General features: G+C 37.3%; 1 protein-coding gene across 1 annotated transcript in view; it reads left to right on the top strand.

Moving 5' to 3' along the window:
* LOC106529776 (DNA polymerase zeta catalytic subunit) overlaps positions 1–13,413 on the top strand; it is a gene marked incomplete at its 3' end in the record, with an annotated part of 92,992 nt that overhangs the window by 54,032 nt on the left and 25,547 nt on the right. Inside the window, 3 exon segments of the mRNA XM_014025278.1 lie at positions 2,541–2,645; positions 6,144–6,228; positions 12,493–12,623. Coding sequence (XP_013880732.1) covers positions 2,541–2,645; positions 6,144–6,228; positions 12,493–12,623 — 321 coding nt within the window.

Consider the following 13,413-nt stretch of genomic DNA (forward strand, 5'->3'; position numbering starts at 1 on the left):
GTACAGTGATGAGTCCAACCAGGAAGTTTTTTATGAATTCTAAGGTTATTCTAAGGTCTATGGTTCTAAGATTTCATTTGTTGTAAGAGACCAAACAGGTAAACAGTACGACATGGTTGAGAGTATAATGGCATGAAGATAGATATTTGAAACAGAAGATGTCAGATTGGATCTAATTTTTGAATAAACGTATAATTTCTGTTTCAACTTAGTGGTTAAGACTTGTACATGATCACGATAAGTCAAATGAGAATCCAAAGTAAGTATTGAGTCTTAAAAACTATTGTGTAACTATTGTTATGTCTTGATTAAAATATCTTTAGTTACATGCCTGAACCACCATAACAACACATATATAAACTTGTTAATGAACCATAAGGAAAGTGATTTTGTTGGAGTGTCTGTGACTCAGCTGTAGGCCTGTAGGGGGCGTACCACACACTCAAGAACCATGTTAAAATGAGCTGCACTTCTGGTTTTCCGGGAGTGCATTAAACCAGCGTTCACAATCCAGTACTGGTATTCGTATGGTCATTCTCATCACATTTTAATCTATTCAATATTCATGTGGTTTATGCATGGGTAAGATCCGATTTCAGTAAACGAACACTAAATTTTCTTACAATAACAAAACAAAATGAACAAATCTTGACCAAACCCTCCAAGATGTGTGTTTAGTTCCTGTAGATTAGTCATTATATCATCTCTGAAGTGGATGAACTCCTATTTACAGTTTAGGCTAGATATTTACATACACTGAAAAGACAACTACATTTTTTCCTCACTGGCTCAGTTAAGATTTGTAAAATTGTTTATTTTATAAATTCCCACATAATAAAAGTCAGGTTTTCATCTGTTTTATTAGTATTTAGTGTTTTCTTCTTTCACAACTGATAATTACAAAAGAGGGCTTTAATTTAAATACAGTTACTGAACATGAAGTCAAGAAAATAATTCAGTCTCTAAGAAATTTAAAAAGTAGAGATGTTTTTCATCTGGACACAGTTTTTGTCAAACAGCATATGGATGTTTTAACCCTCCTTATTACACACCTAGTGAACCTTTCCCTCACACAGTGTTACATTCATACACACAGTCATTCCCATTTTTAAATCTGGAAATAGTTATGATGTTAGCAGCTATAGACCAGTGGGTATATTGTCGGTAATATCAAAGTAGCAGAAAACGTGGTCATAAAACAGCCAACAACCCAGGTTTAAGCCCTGTACAGTTTGTCTTCAGGAAGCACCACTCAACAGAAACAGCCACCTTACAGAGCAGATACGACTACAACTTGATGAAGGCGGAGTTGTTGGTGCTGTTTTCTTAGATTTGCATAAAGCTTTTGATGCAGTTAATCACAATGTTCTCCTCTCCAAACTATCAAACTTTAATTTCTTATCCAAAACCCTTTCTTGGTTGGCGTCATATTTATACAACAGAATGCAATGTGTTAAAATTAAAGATGTACATTCCAGTTTCCTAAAATGCACAATGGGTGTACCACAAGGATCTGTGCTTGGACACCTGCTTTTTAATCTTTACGTCAATGACCTTCCAATGTTTTGTCATGATGTAGAAGTCCAGTTACTGTATATGCGGATGACACTGTTTTGTACAGGCACGCTAAAACGGCTCAACTTGCGGCTGAGAAATTAACCAAAGCTCTGGAGGGAGCAGTTGATTGGTTAAATCAATCCTGTCTGACTTTAAATGTAAACAAAACAAAAAGTATGTTTTTCTCTAAGACTAAATTGGACACCTTCTTCAAACTGAGTGATTTGGGTCTTCTCACAACAACTTACTGGATTTTTATCCTGATTGTTCTGACAGAACAGATCTGGTTTGTAGACCTCCTTTCTCACACATCTTTACAACTCTGACCTTAAAATGTCTGTAGGAGTGAGATCAGGACTTTGTGATAGTTTCTCCCAAATATCTACTTTGTTGTCCTTAATCCACTTTGCAGCTAAGCCTGTCACTGTCCATTTGAAGACTCATTTGTGTTCAGCTTCCTGGCTGGTGTTATGAGATGTTGCTTCATATTTCCACACAATGAAGTTTACCAGTCCCTGCTGCAGCTAAATACCCCACAACATGATGCTGCCATCACCGTACTTCACAGCTGCCATCTTTTTCCTCCAAATGTACCGATGAACATTATGACCAAATGCTCATAACAATAAAAACAAATCTTCCTGACCTCCTCTCTGACCAAGGTCCGATGCTGTTTGACAAGCACCAACAAACCTACAGGAATAAGACAATAAAAGATGTGAAAGTTGAATGAAGTTTGGTGGAGAGATGGTGAGACCCTACTCTGGTAAAACCCTGTACGCTGGTGTTCTCTAAAGATTATGTCTGTATGAGAAACACCGTACCAAACAGATCAGTTTAGTTTCAGATCATTTTTTAGTTTGATTCATCTGGTGAAACCATGTCTTTGAAACTAGGTCTACTCCTTGTTTGACGTGTGGTGAGTTGTTTTTTTTGTTTTTTCGTGAGCTGACTGTGTCTGCTGGGACTCTGGTTTGTTCCAGATCAGATTGGCAGGAACCCGGGTCTGCAGGGTATCTGGGAGGATGAGAAGCAGAGGAGGAGAGAGAACAACCAGACCTCCCAGATTGAAGCCCCCGACTCTCAAGGTGAGAGGAGCATCAGTGATTTTTTATTCTTTCTTCTGATCTTAATTATTACTGTAACTATAATGAGCTCCTCTATAGAAATGAGAGCCTCTGTCCGACAGCTGACGTTTGGACCAAACTGGGTCACAAAGCAGCAGAACAATGATCCTAAACACAGCAGCTGATCTACAACAGAACGGCTCAAAAAGGCAACGGTCCTCTCAAAGTCCAGAACCTCAGCCTGGTTATGATGCTGGTGGACCTGAAGAGATCTGTGCAGAAACACAGTCTCAACGGGTTCCATCAGTGTTGTAAAGAGGAGTGGATCAGAATTCCTCCAGGGTGATGTGAGAGACTCTGATAGTCCTACAGAAAACCACTGCTGAGACTTACCGTATTTATTCAAGTATAATACGTAAAATTTAATCCATAAATCATCCATAAAGTTGGGGGGTAGTATTATACTCTGATAAATATTTTTACTTATGTATTTTAACTGAACTGAAAGGAAATGAGACCACGTCGTAAAAATCAGTTGAAACAAGCTCACCTCTGACACTCCTCCGTTCTTCAGAGTGAGATAATAACAGATCCATCAGGCGACATGATGTGAAAAAAAGGGTAAAAATCAGTCCTGCAGCTCAGTAATGATAACAAACTAATGACATTAGTGTGTGACYGAGCCGCTCCTSGAACAACAACAAACACATGTTCGTCTGTAATGGCTGCCGTCTACCGGTGTTCTGAAAAAGTTTTTATCCCCGAAAAAACATTTCCCCATCAGAGGGGGCGCTCACGAGTAGGAAGTAATCTGCTTTTCCCCCACAAGATGGTCCAAATCTCATGTGAAGTCTCTGACTTTTGTGTTGGCGCCTCCTGGTGGACTATGTGTAAAATGCCAGAATTCATATGATGCTGCTACAGCTGATATATATTTGTTGTCAAAATACCTTTTAGTACATATGTTGTTAAAATAAAATGAACAGTCCAATGATCATTTTACTGATATGTATAAAGACTGCAAAGACTGAAAAATCTTCAAGTCTGGATGAAATTGGAGGTAGTTTGAGGATTAAATTTTTTATGCTTTTTAAGATCAAAAGTGGGGGGGTTCGTATTATACATGAGATCATATTATACATGAGATCATATTATACATGAATAAATACGGTAGATCTGTTGAATCATATAAAACATGGCTCGTCTGCATATATGGTTAAAAGAAATTATGTCACAGTGTAATACGTTGTGCATAAATGTTCATCTTTTATTAATAAATAATAATAATAATGAATTTAATTTGTACCGCACTTTTCATTAACAAAAATCTCAAAGTGCTACAAAAAAAGAAAAAAAATCACCGTAGATGGACGTCTGACAGACAGAAACCTTGCTGACGTGCAGTTCTTTTGTCCCTGCAGTCAGAGCTGCTGTTAGGACCATAAACTAAATACTGCCAACTCGCTAAATAGAACAAGACGTCGTCATGGAAACAGGGCGATAAATAATCACAGACTAATCTGCTGCTGTGCCCAAATGAAATGTTTGCTTTCAGGCGAGCATCCAAACCCACAGGGTCTGTGTTGTGAGGAGCGAGGAGAGGCGGGTCTTTGCACAGATTACAGCTTGTTCAGAGAATCAAAGCTAGCTTAGAGAGATTTCTGTCAGTCAGGCCTGCAGCGAAGCAGCATCATCATCATCATCATCATCATCATCATCATCACTGTGCTGCTGCAGCATTCACTGTTGTATTCAGAGCTTATTTTTCTGTACACGTGTTGCTCTGGACTGGAACTACTTCTGCATTATTTGTGCTTTTTGTTAATCAAATCATTCAGCTCACAGGATGYGTTCTGTGACCTGTGGGTTTTGTAACTTTCATACTTTTTAAGGGACCATTTAACAATTTCCTGCTTTTAATTAGCCTTTTGTTCCTTTTGTCTTCTAGCTCTTTGTTTATTTTACTACTTTTAGCTAGCCTTTTGCTCCTTCTAGCTAATAATTTGCTACCTTTACCTATTTAGCTGGCTTTTTATTAGTTTAGAGTTTTAGTTAATTGTTTGTAAAATGTAGCTTTCAGTTAGCTTTTTGCTACCTTTTAGCTTACGTTTTACTACTCTGAGCTCTCAAGTTGCTACTTTTAGCTTTTAGCTAATTTTTTTCTAGCAACCATTTCCTACGTTCAGTTAGTATTTTTTACTGTTTAGCATGTCTTTTCCTTCTTTTAGGTTCCAACTAGTTTTCCATCATCAACCTTCAACAAGCATTTTGAACATTAATATTTTAAATTTGTTTTTTGTCACACTTAGCTTTTATATATTCACATGCTAGTTTTAGCTCTCATCTTGTGTTCTACTTCCTGTAGTTTTCAGCAGTCCTTCTGCACTGGTTATTCTTCAGTTAAAAGCTGTGTCTGACTAAGAGCTAAAGCGGGGCGGGGGGGCAATCCTGGTCCTCGGGGGCCCCAGCCCTACATGTTTTACGTTTTTCCTGCTCCAACACACCTGATTCAGTCAGTGATTTACCTCTTCATGTTCTGCAGTATGGAGGACCGACACTGACATAATTATAAATAAAAGCAGGAATATGTAAATGAACCACTAAATAAATAAATACACTTGAAATGCACCAATTCAATTAAAAAGAACTTCACCTCATGTTTTGTAATTTGTCATTTAATTGATATTTTTCCAGCTTAGYTGAAATAACATTATATATTTTAACACAATTCAAATGTGACTGTTTTTAAAATATATATTTTATACAGTTTTCCCTTTTACTTGTACATACATTTTGTGTCTCTTAAATGTTTAAATTGAAATATTTTTATAATTTTGTCCCACAAGTCTTTTATTTCGATGTGTTGTATGCGTGTGCTGCCTCAGTTTAGTTAGTTTAAAGTTTAGTTAAAAACAAAGGCACAGGTAAGTTTTTCTCCTTGCTTTTGTTTTAAACTAAACTTTAAGCTAAACTGAGGCAGCACACGCGTGCAACACAGAAATAAAAAAGACTTGTGGGAAAAATAGAAAAATAATTAAGTATAAACATTTAAGAGACACAAATGCTTGTAAAAGTAAAAAACAAAAAAAGAGTATTTTAAAAAAACAGTAAAATTTAAATTATGTGTTCAGATATATAGACTAATTTATTGGAACTAACCTGGAAAAATAAATATTAAGGTAATTTCAAACTAAAAACATGAGAAAGTTCTCCTTTGTTAATTTAATTGGTGCATTTATAAGTGTATTTATTTAGTGTTTCATATAATTCTGCTTTTATTTTCTAATTATGTCAGTTTTGGTCCTCTGTACTGGAGAAGCCTGATAATCATCCATTCATTCAAATCAGGTGTGTTGGAGCAGAGAAACAAGTAAAACATGCAGGGCTGCGGACCACCAGGATTGCCCACCCCTGAGCTAAAGTCAAATTGAACTTATCTTACGTCGATTAAATAGTTTTAAATGTATGTGGGAGAAGAGGTCTGTAGAAAAGCTGTAGAATCATCTGTCTGTGTTTCAGATCGTGGTTGTGTCACCTCATCGGACAGTGAAAACATCTTCCTGAAGAGGCTGAAGCAGATTCTGCAGGAGAATCAGTTTGATGTGTAAGCTTCTTATCTTTTCTTCAGCTTCTCTTGTTGGACTCTGCACACAGCAGAGTGAGTCATCTCAGTGGGTCGTCCTAATGAGCTGAAGATGCTCCTGCCCTCAGTCAAACACAAGTTTTTCATTCTTACTGGACGGCTGCGTGTCCTCACTTCCCCTCGACTCTGTCAGCGGTTTGTCTCGGGGCAGGGAGGCGGGGCCCCGAGCAGAGGCTGGCTTGAATTGGAAAGGAAGAATGGAGAAAGGGAAGTGGGCGCAGATGTAGTAGGTCACACACCGCTCTCTCCCACAGTAAACAACCTTCAGGTATTTCCTGTGAGGAGTAAAAGTCCAGTTGGGCCAGCGTCCATCTGTGCTGCCTCATCACATCCAGATGGTTTCTCCACTGGGCTGTGATAACAGGAGCAGAGGAGGGTGAGGGAGCGCAGGCTGCTCCTTCTCWGACTCTTTCTGTTGATATTCTCACACAAACACAATCTGTTGGTGCTTTTCATTCAGAGAATATGAGATCTACATGAAGCAATGCAGAGTAAAGAGAACCCTGACTAGTTGTAATGTTAAACATTTAAAAAACATTTAAAACAAAAAAAATACTGTAGGTTGTTTAGGTTTTCTAAATTAAAAAAATCTATTGTCACATGCCTGGAGACATTTTATCAGTGTTGTATAAAATACCACAAAGTGATGAGTAAAAGTACAAGTATCTTACCAAAACGTTACTTTGGTAAAAGTTAAAGTCTCCTTTAGGAATATGACTTGAGTAAAAGTCTTAAAGTATGTGATATTTGTTGTAGTTAAGTATTAAAAGTCAAAGTTTAGATTTAAAATGAGCAGTTAGATTTTCTGTAAGGACATTTATTAGGAGGTGACCTCCCCAAAAACTGCAGAAATGACTGTTGTATTAAAAGAATGAATGGATGTTAAATTTAGGATGCACTAGTCCAGCTGTTTCAGTTTATATACATATATCAAGGCTGCACAAAGCTTTTCCCCAAAATGAAAATCTATCTGAGGGCTGCGGCCAAATGTAAGAATATAATTCATGAAATACAAATACTTCTTAAGTACAGTCCTTTGATTTGAATGATTCTGTCCTGCTGGAGTGTGACATGATTTGTTTGTGTACAAACTAATACACTATCAGAGTTTTATATATTTATACTTCTCATTCAACCACAGTTAAATTCACTCTATCTAGGAGGCTCAGTTTATATGGATAGTTTTTATTTTTTACAACAACAAGCTGCAATGAAAACAAGYASAAATGAAATAAAAGTTACAACTTTATACTTTTTGTCTTTTTTAAAATGTAAGGAGTAAAAAGTAAAAAGTACGCTGAAAAATAATTACTCAAGTAAAGTACAGATACCCAAAAATTCTGCTAAAGTACAGTAACAAAGTATTTGTACTTAGTTACTTTACAACTCTGCGTTTTATTAATGCAACAAAGCATTCTGGGTAAAGGATGACGTTCAGTATCCTTCATTCTGCGAGCTCTAACCACCCTAAAGGTTAATCTTGGACAATATTGTATTAAACTCATTTTTCTCCATGTCTCCAGAACATGGTGTGAAGATTCACTCCTTTCTAAGCAGGAAGGATTGTTAGGCTGCAGCTGTGGCGTACAGCAGATGAGCGTTCAGACCAGTGATGGAGTAGAGGTGGGCGGAGCTTCGGAGCAGACTGTTAATTACTGCAGTCATCTCTTGACACGTGGCAAGCTCCTTCCCTCGTCGCACCGACAGTCATTAAGTAACAGACTAATTAAAGACACACACAGAGCGTGGAGCGTTTCCTCTCTGGAGCCCTGTCCTCACAGACGACGCTCTGAATGCTGTAAAATGTCTCTGCCAGACGGAGCAGGAACAACATTTAAATCATCCAATCAACCAATCATTAAATCATGGTTTGATTTATACCCAGCAAGACTTGGGTCATGTTGGTGCTGCTCAGTTACCTGTTCACTAGGGCTGTAGTGATACACTAATCTCATGATACGATATGATATTCTGCTCACGATATGATATTTATCACAATATTCAGCGAATGATACGATTCAATACAATTCAATTTTCTGAATGATTTTAGAGGAACACAGGGATTTTGGTGACATTTTGTGACTGTTCCATAGACTTGGATTGAATTAATTGAACTGAAAACTGATTAAAAGCACCAACTACACAACACCTGCTCTGATTGGACAGAGACCTAGAGTCTACAGCTGGACAAATTAATCAAAGATGTGGTGAGAAAATTAGTTTCCTTTAATTGAAACAGTGCAAACTGTAGCTTACAAGCATAAATAATATTTGGTTCCATCCAGGTAAATTTGGACAATAAAGAGCAAATTTTCCCAAATCTTCAGGATTTGTTGTTTATGATGAGAGGAATTAACACAGTTAAAAACTTGGAGGTAAATTATTTTGTTCCTATGTTACAGAGGGGGAACGGATTATTTTAAACAACTGAAATATTTGGTTGTATCAGCAATAAAAAAAATATAAATACACACAATGGGCCTCATGCAAGAACATGTTCGTATTCTTCTCCTAAATTTCTCTTACTTTTGTTCGTACAAAGGGTTCGTACGAACATGTCACGTCAGATTCAACAAACTCTTCTATCTTCAGGAAAAGTGTGTAAATGAGCTGCGTAATTTACACCTGTTCTATCCAGCTGCTCGTGCACGTGAGAGGAGATTAGCATAATTACCACCCCAAAAACACCATATAAGGCTGTGTTTCCTGCCTCAGATATCAGGAAGTGTCCATTCATGAAAATGACAGTGAAAACTAAAAAGAARAACTTTAYGAGTTCAGAGATTGAAGTCYGTCTGTCAGAGATCCAGAAAAGAAAATCTGTCATTTTTAGCAGGTCAGCTGTGGAATAAAAAGAGCTGCTAAAAGTATAAACAACTGTGTTAAATCATTTTCATTTATTCAGAAGACACAGAGCTGAACTACAACGTAAAAATGAACAGGAAAAAAAAGTAGGCAGGAAAGTTGACATTTTAAACCTTAATTAAAAATCAATACAGTATTGGGAAATGAAATATCGATATACAGTATATATCGGTGTATCGATATTTTCCTACACCTCTACTGTTCACAGCACCTGTCAGGTGACTTTCAGTCAGGATTTAGTCCCGTATGTTTTGTGCCAGACCTGTTTGGTGTTCTGCTTCTCTACCCGTCTGTCCACACAGCATCCTGACTGTGTTAGCTATGGAGCCAAAAAAGTCAGAGCTTACATTGACATCAAAAAAAGAGATTTGGCACTGAAAAGTTACACTTTGAAAAAGAAAACACTGTCATTGAAAAACTTTTAATCTCATTTTACACTGTAGCTTTTTTCAAAGCCGCTGCAGAGTTTTTTTTAGTTACGTCTCCACTGTAAGCTGTCACAGTTTGACATCAGGGGGCGGGGTTAAATGGAAGGCTCCTTCACGTTTCTTCGTCCGCTACATCTGCCGCTAAAGCTAGCGCTGATTCATGTCTTCAAATTAGGTTTCCAATTTGCTTGTTTTAAAAGTAAAACTGAATCACTTGTCTGTTTCTGCAGCTTATAATGAAAACCATAAAAACAAGACTCTTAGTCTTAGTCCTCTAAAGCGCAAATGTGCTCATTGCAGACCTAAATTTCTCTCTTACGCTTTAGGGGTTTTACTAATTTCATAAAATATTGTGCAGATTTGTGCTTTTTAAATTTAGAATTGAGTAGCGCTAATCGCAAATAATGTTTCACAGTCAAACGTCTGTTTCATCTAAAGTAAAGAGAAAGAGCCGTCTACTCTCATTACGTTATAATTCATTAAAACTTTGTCATGATTTTCTTGAATAATGAAGGGGAAAGACATTTCTACTTAACACAATGGACCTCCACTGTGACGAAACAGCGACCCCTCGGTCTACATTGTGTTCACAGAGCTTTATACTCTGACTTCTGACTCTTCTCAGTGACGGTTTTCACAGTAAAGACCGTAGTGTTCCCACAATTCTTTGCGTGGCAGGAAGGAATTAGAATTTCTTCAGTGGGTGACAATCTACCTGCAGTTCTGATCTGCAGAAACACACTCAGCTGTGCAGTTTGTGCATCCTCTCTGAGGAACACAGCGACAATAAATATTAAATAAATAAATATTAGTAAAGGAAGAAACACGGAACAGTTTAAATTCACACTCTTATTTTGAAAAGAACGTAGTATCTGTTCTGTGTCCTGTAGCCTACCCAGTATGCATTGCTTCAGTTTTATGACAAACAGTTTAAAATTACCAATATATCTGCATGTTTTCTTACTGAAGCCCTGCCATAAACATAAGAAAATGACCAAGAAGCCGCAGAACTAGCAATCCACAACTATTTTTTTATTTTACAACCATGATTTAAAAGTCTGTTTCTACAAATGACCTCCCCATTCTGCGCCAATATGTGCCAATCTGTCAAAGAAAATATTCTTGCCACTAGATGGTAGTAAAGTGCTGACTTGTCTCTTACCTGGGTGTCTTCTGGTAAACAGAGATTATATTAGCTCTGCTAAGATTTATTGAGCATATGTTCTTTTCAACTTGCGGACCTAAATAACTGAACTAGCGCTTTAGAAATTGTGCAACTAAAATTTAAATTAGCACCTGCCCACCACTGATCAGAACGTACATGTATCTCAAAGGTTGACTTGATGCTGTGTTCCTGAAGTCAGAGCTTGAAGACATTCCTGGTTGCTTTTTTAGGCTCGGTGTGGGATTTAAACTTCTCAGACATGAAGGTCTGATCTTCAGGCGTGGCTTGTTCTGAGAAGCAGCAAAACGAATGGATGTTTTTTTCATTTTCTGTGAGCTGTGTTGTGAAATTAGTTTGGCTGCCTCCATGTTTCAGCTGCAGCAGAGCAGCATGGGTAAAGGAGCGACTTGTAGCTCAGAGCCATCTGGAGACAAAACCCATTTGGTTGCTCGCCCAGTTTCCATTCACATTCTGCTCTCTCCAACCTGACCTGCTCACACACTTCATGAGACAAGAGAACCTCCATAATAAGACTGTACAGCTCCACATGGTAAACAAAGCACTTCTCCTGATTTAGACCAACAATAAAAACGATGTTGATTCAACATGTGAGAAAACTTTTTGATTTATTCAACAGTTAAACAAACAGATCCTCTAATGCTCAGAGGATCCATATTACTAGAGGTGCAGCCATAACTCAGCCGGCCGGCTGATGTTTACATCTCATCCACTGATCTCATCTACCTCCACAAAGATCTGAAAATCAGTCTCTGTCCCCCTTTTTCTCTGCTGAGATCTGCCCAATGTCCAGTCACAACTAGTTTGTATTGTTTCAAGGGTATTATTCAACGTTTTTCAATGAAATAAGACTGACTTGAGTTAAGGGTTCTGGGTTTACTTCCACATTTCTCACTTGCTGGACTTTTGTCCCGGTCCTCCTGACAGAACTGAGTCTGGTTTGTAGACCTCTCAGCTCTGCCCACACATGTTCTAAAGGATTAAGATCAGAACTTTGTATTGGTCACTCTCAAATTTAAACTTAATTTTCCTTAATCCACTATGTGGATGTGATCATATGTTTAGGGTCATTGTCCAAATGAAGACCCATTTTGTTTTAACTTCCTGGCTAAGGTCTTGAGGTGCTGCCTCAATACTTCCACACAATGTCTTTTCCTCATGATACCATTTATTTTGTCAAGTATAATAATATTGTTTTATAAACATTGTACATGTTAATATACGTTTGAACAGAAGAACCTTTAGACATTTAGAAATTGGACCAATGACGAGCTAGAATAGAGTTGGTGATTCTTCTGATATCTTGGCTGATGTGTTCCTCCAATTAACTCATGTTGTCAACCAACCAATCAAAACCTTTCTAAACTATGACATCATCATGCGAGTGTTACTTAATTATTTAAAGGCAGAGTAATCTCAGCGTATGCAAACGTGACTTTGATTAAAGTAATTAGAAGTCTATTTTTTAGGTCATTTGGTGAATGGAAGTAATTTTGAGAATCTAACAGATGTAAACCAGGAAGTTTTATCTGATTTAATGTCAGACGATGAGGATCAAATGATTGTGTTAATATACAGTGTTTAAACATCTGGTTTCAGCTGTGTTTTCAGTGTTTTTAGCTCAAATGTTTCTTTTTAAGTTGTTTCTTCTCAACTCTTTTTAAACAGTTTGTGCTTTTTGATTATGTTGAGTGGAATGCCTCTGAGTGAAACAAGTTTATTTTTGGTAAATGAAGTCGTTCTGTTCAGGACTCAAGATTCATTTGTGGACCAAGAGGATTTCTCAGGTGACCTTACTCTGCACTCTGACCTCCTGACCCCTGGCAGACTACCATCTACTCCTGCTAATGTGGTGGAGATTCACAGGGATTCACAGCCAGGTGAGGAGAAAAACACTTCACAGCATCGAGCAGTGTTCAGAAAACAAAGGAGCAATAATCTGTTAGTGGTTCACTTCCTGTTTAACACACTCTTTTGTTCTTTGCGACATTTCTCTCCCTCTGCTGCTTCTATCAGCCGTGGAGTTCCTCAAGGATCCATCTTGAGGACAATTTTATTGACTTTGTACGTTTCCTTTGGGTCGGTTTTCCCCAAACAGAATGTTTCGTTCCACTTTTATGCAGATGATACTCACATAGTTCTAATATCTGAACTAGATGCAGAACTCCTCTCTAGTGTTGTATAAATTACCTCAAAGTGATACTTGGTTAAAAGTACAAGAATCTTATCATAAAAACACTTTGGTAAAAGTTAAAGTCTTCTCTAAAAATATTACTTGAGTAAAGGTTTTAAAGTATCTGATATTTTTTGTATTTAAGTATCAAAAGAAAATTTCTGACACAAAATCTACTTAAGTAATAAAAGTAAAAGTACTGAGTAAAAGTGAGCAGTTAGATTTTCCAAAATGATATTTATTGGGAGGTGACTTAAAAATATATATTTTCTAACAGCGTGCAGCTGTGATGGGTTGTGTACAAGCTAATAGTGTGTCAGAATGGTATATATTTATACTTCTCATCCAAACACAATTAAATTCACTCTATCCAGGAGACACAATTTATCAGGATAGGATTTTTTTTGTAATAACTCTGAATAAAACAGGAGTAACGACTTTCTACTTCTTACCTTTTTTTAAAAAATGTGGTGAGTAGAAAGTACAGATAATTGTGT

The sequence above is a fragment of the Austrofundulus limnaeus genome, unplaced genomic scaffold, assembly GCF_001266775.1.
Source record: "Austrofundulus limnaeus strain Quisiro unplaced genomic scaffold, Austrofundulus_limnaeus-1.0 Scaffold465, whole genome shotgun sequence".
In the NCBI taxonomy this organism is placed as follows: domain Eukaryota; kingdom Metazoa; phylum Chordata; class Actinopteri; order Cyprinodontiformes; family Rivulidae; genus Austrofundulus; species Austrofundulus limnaeus.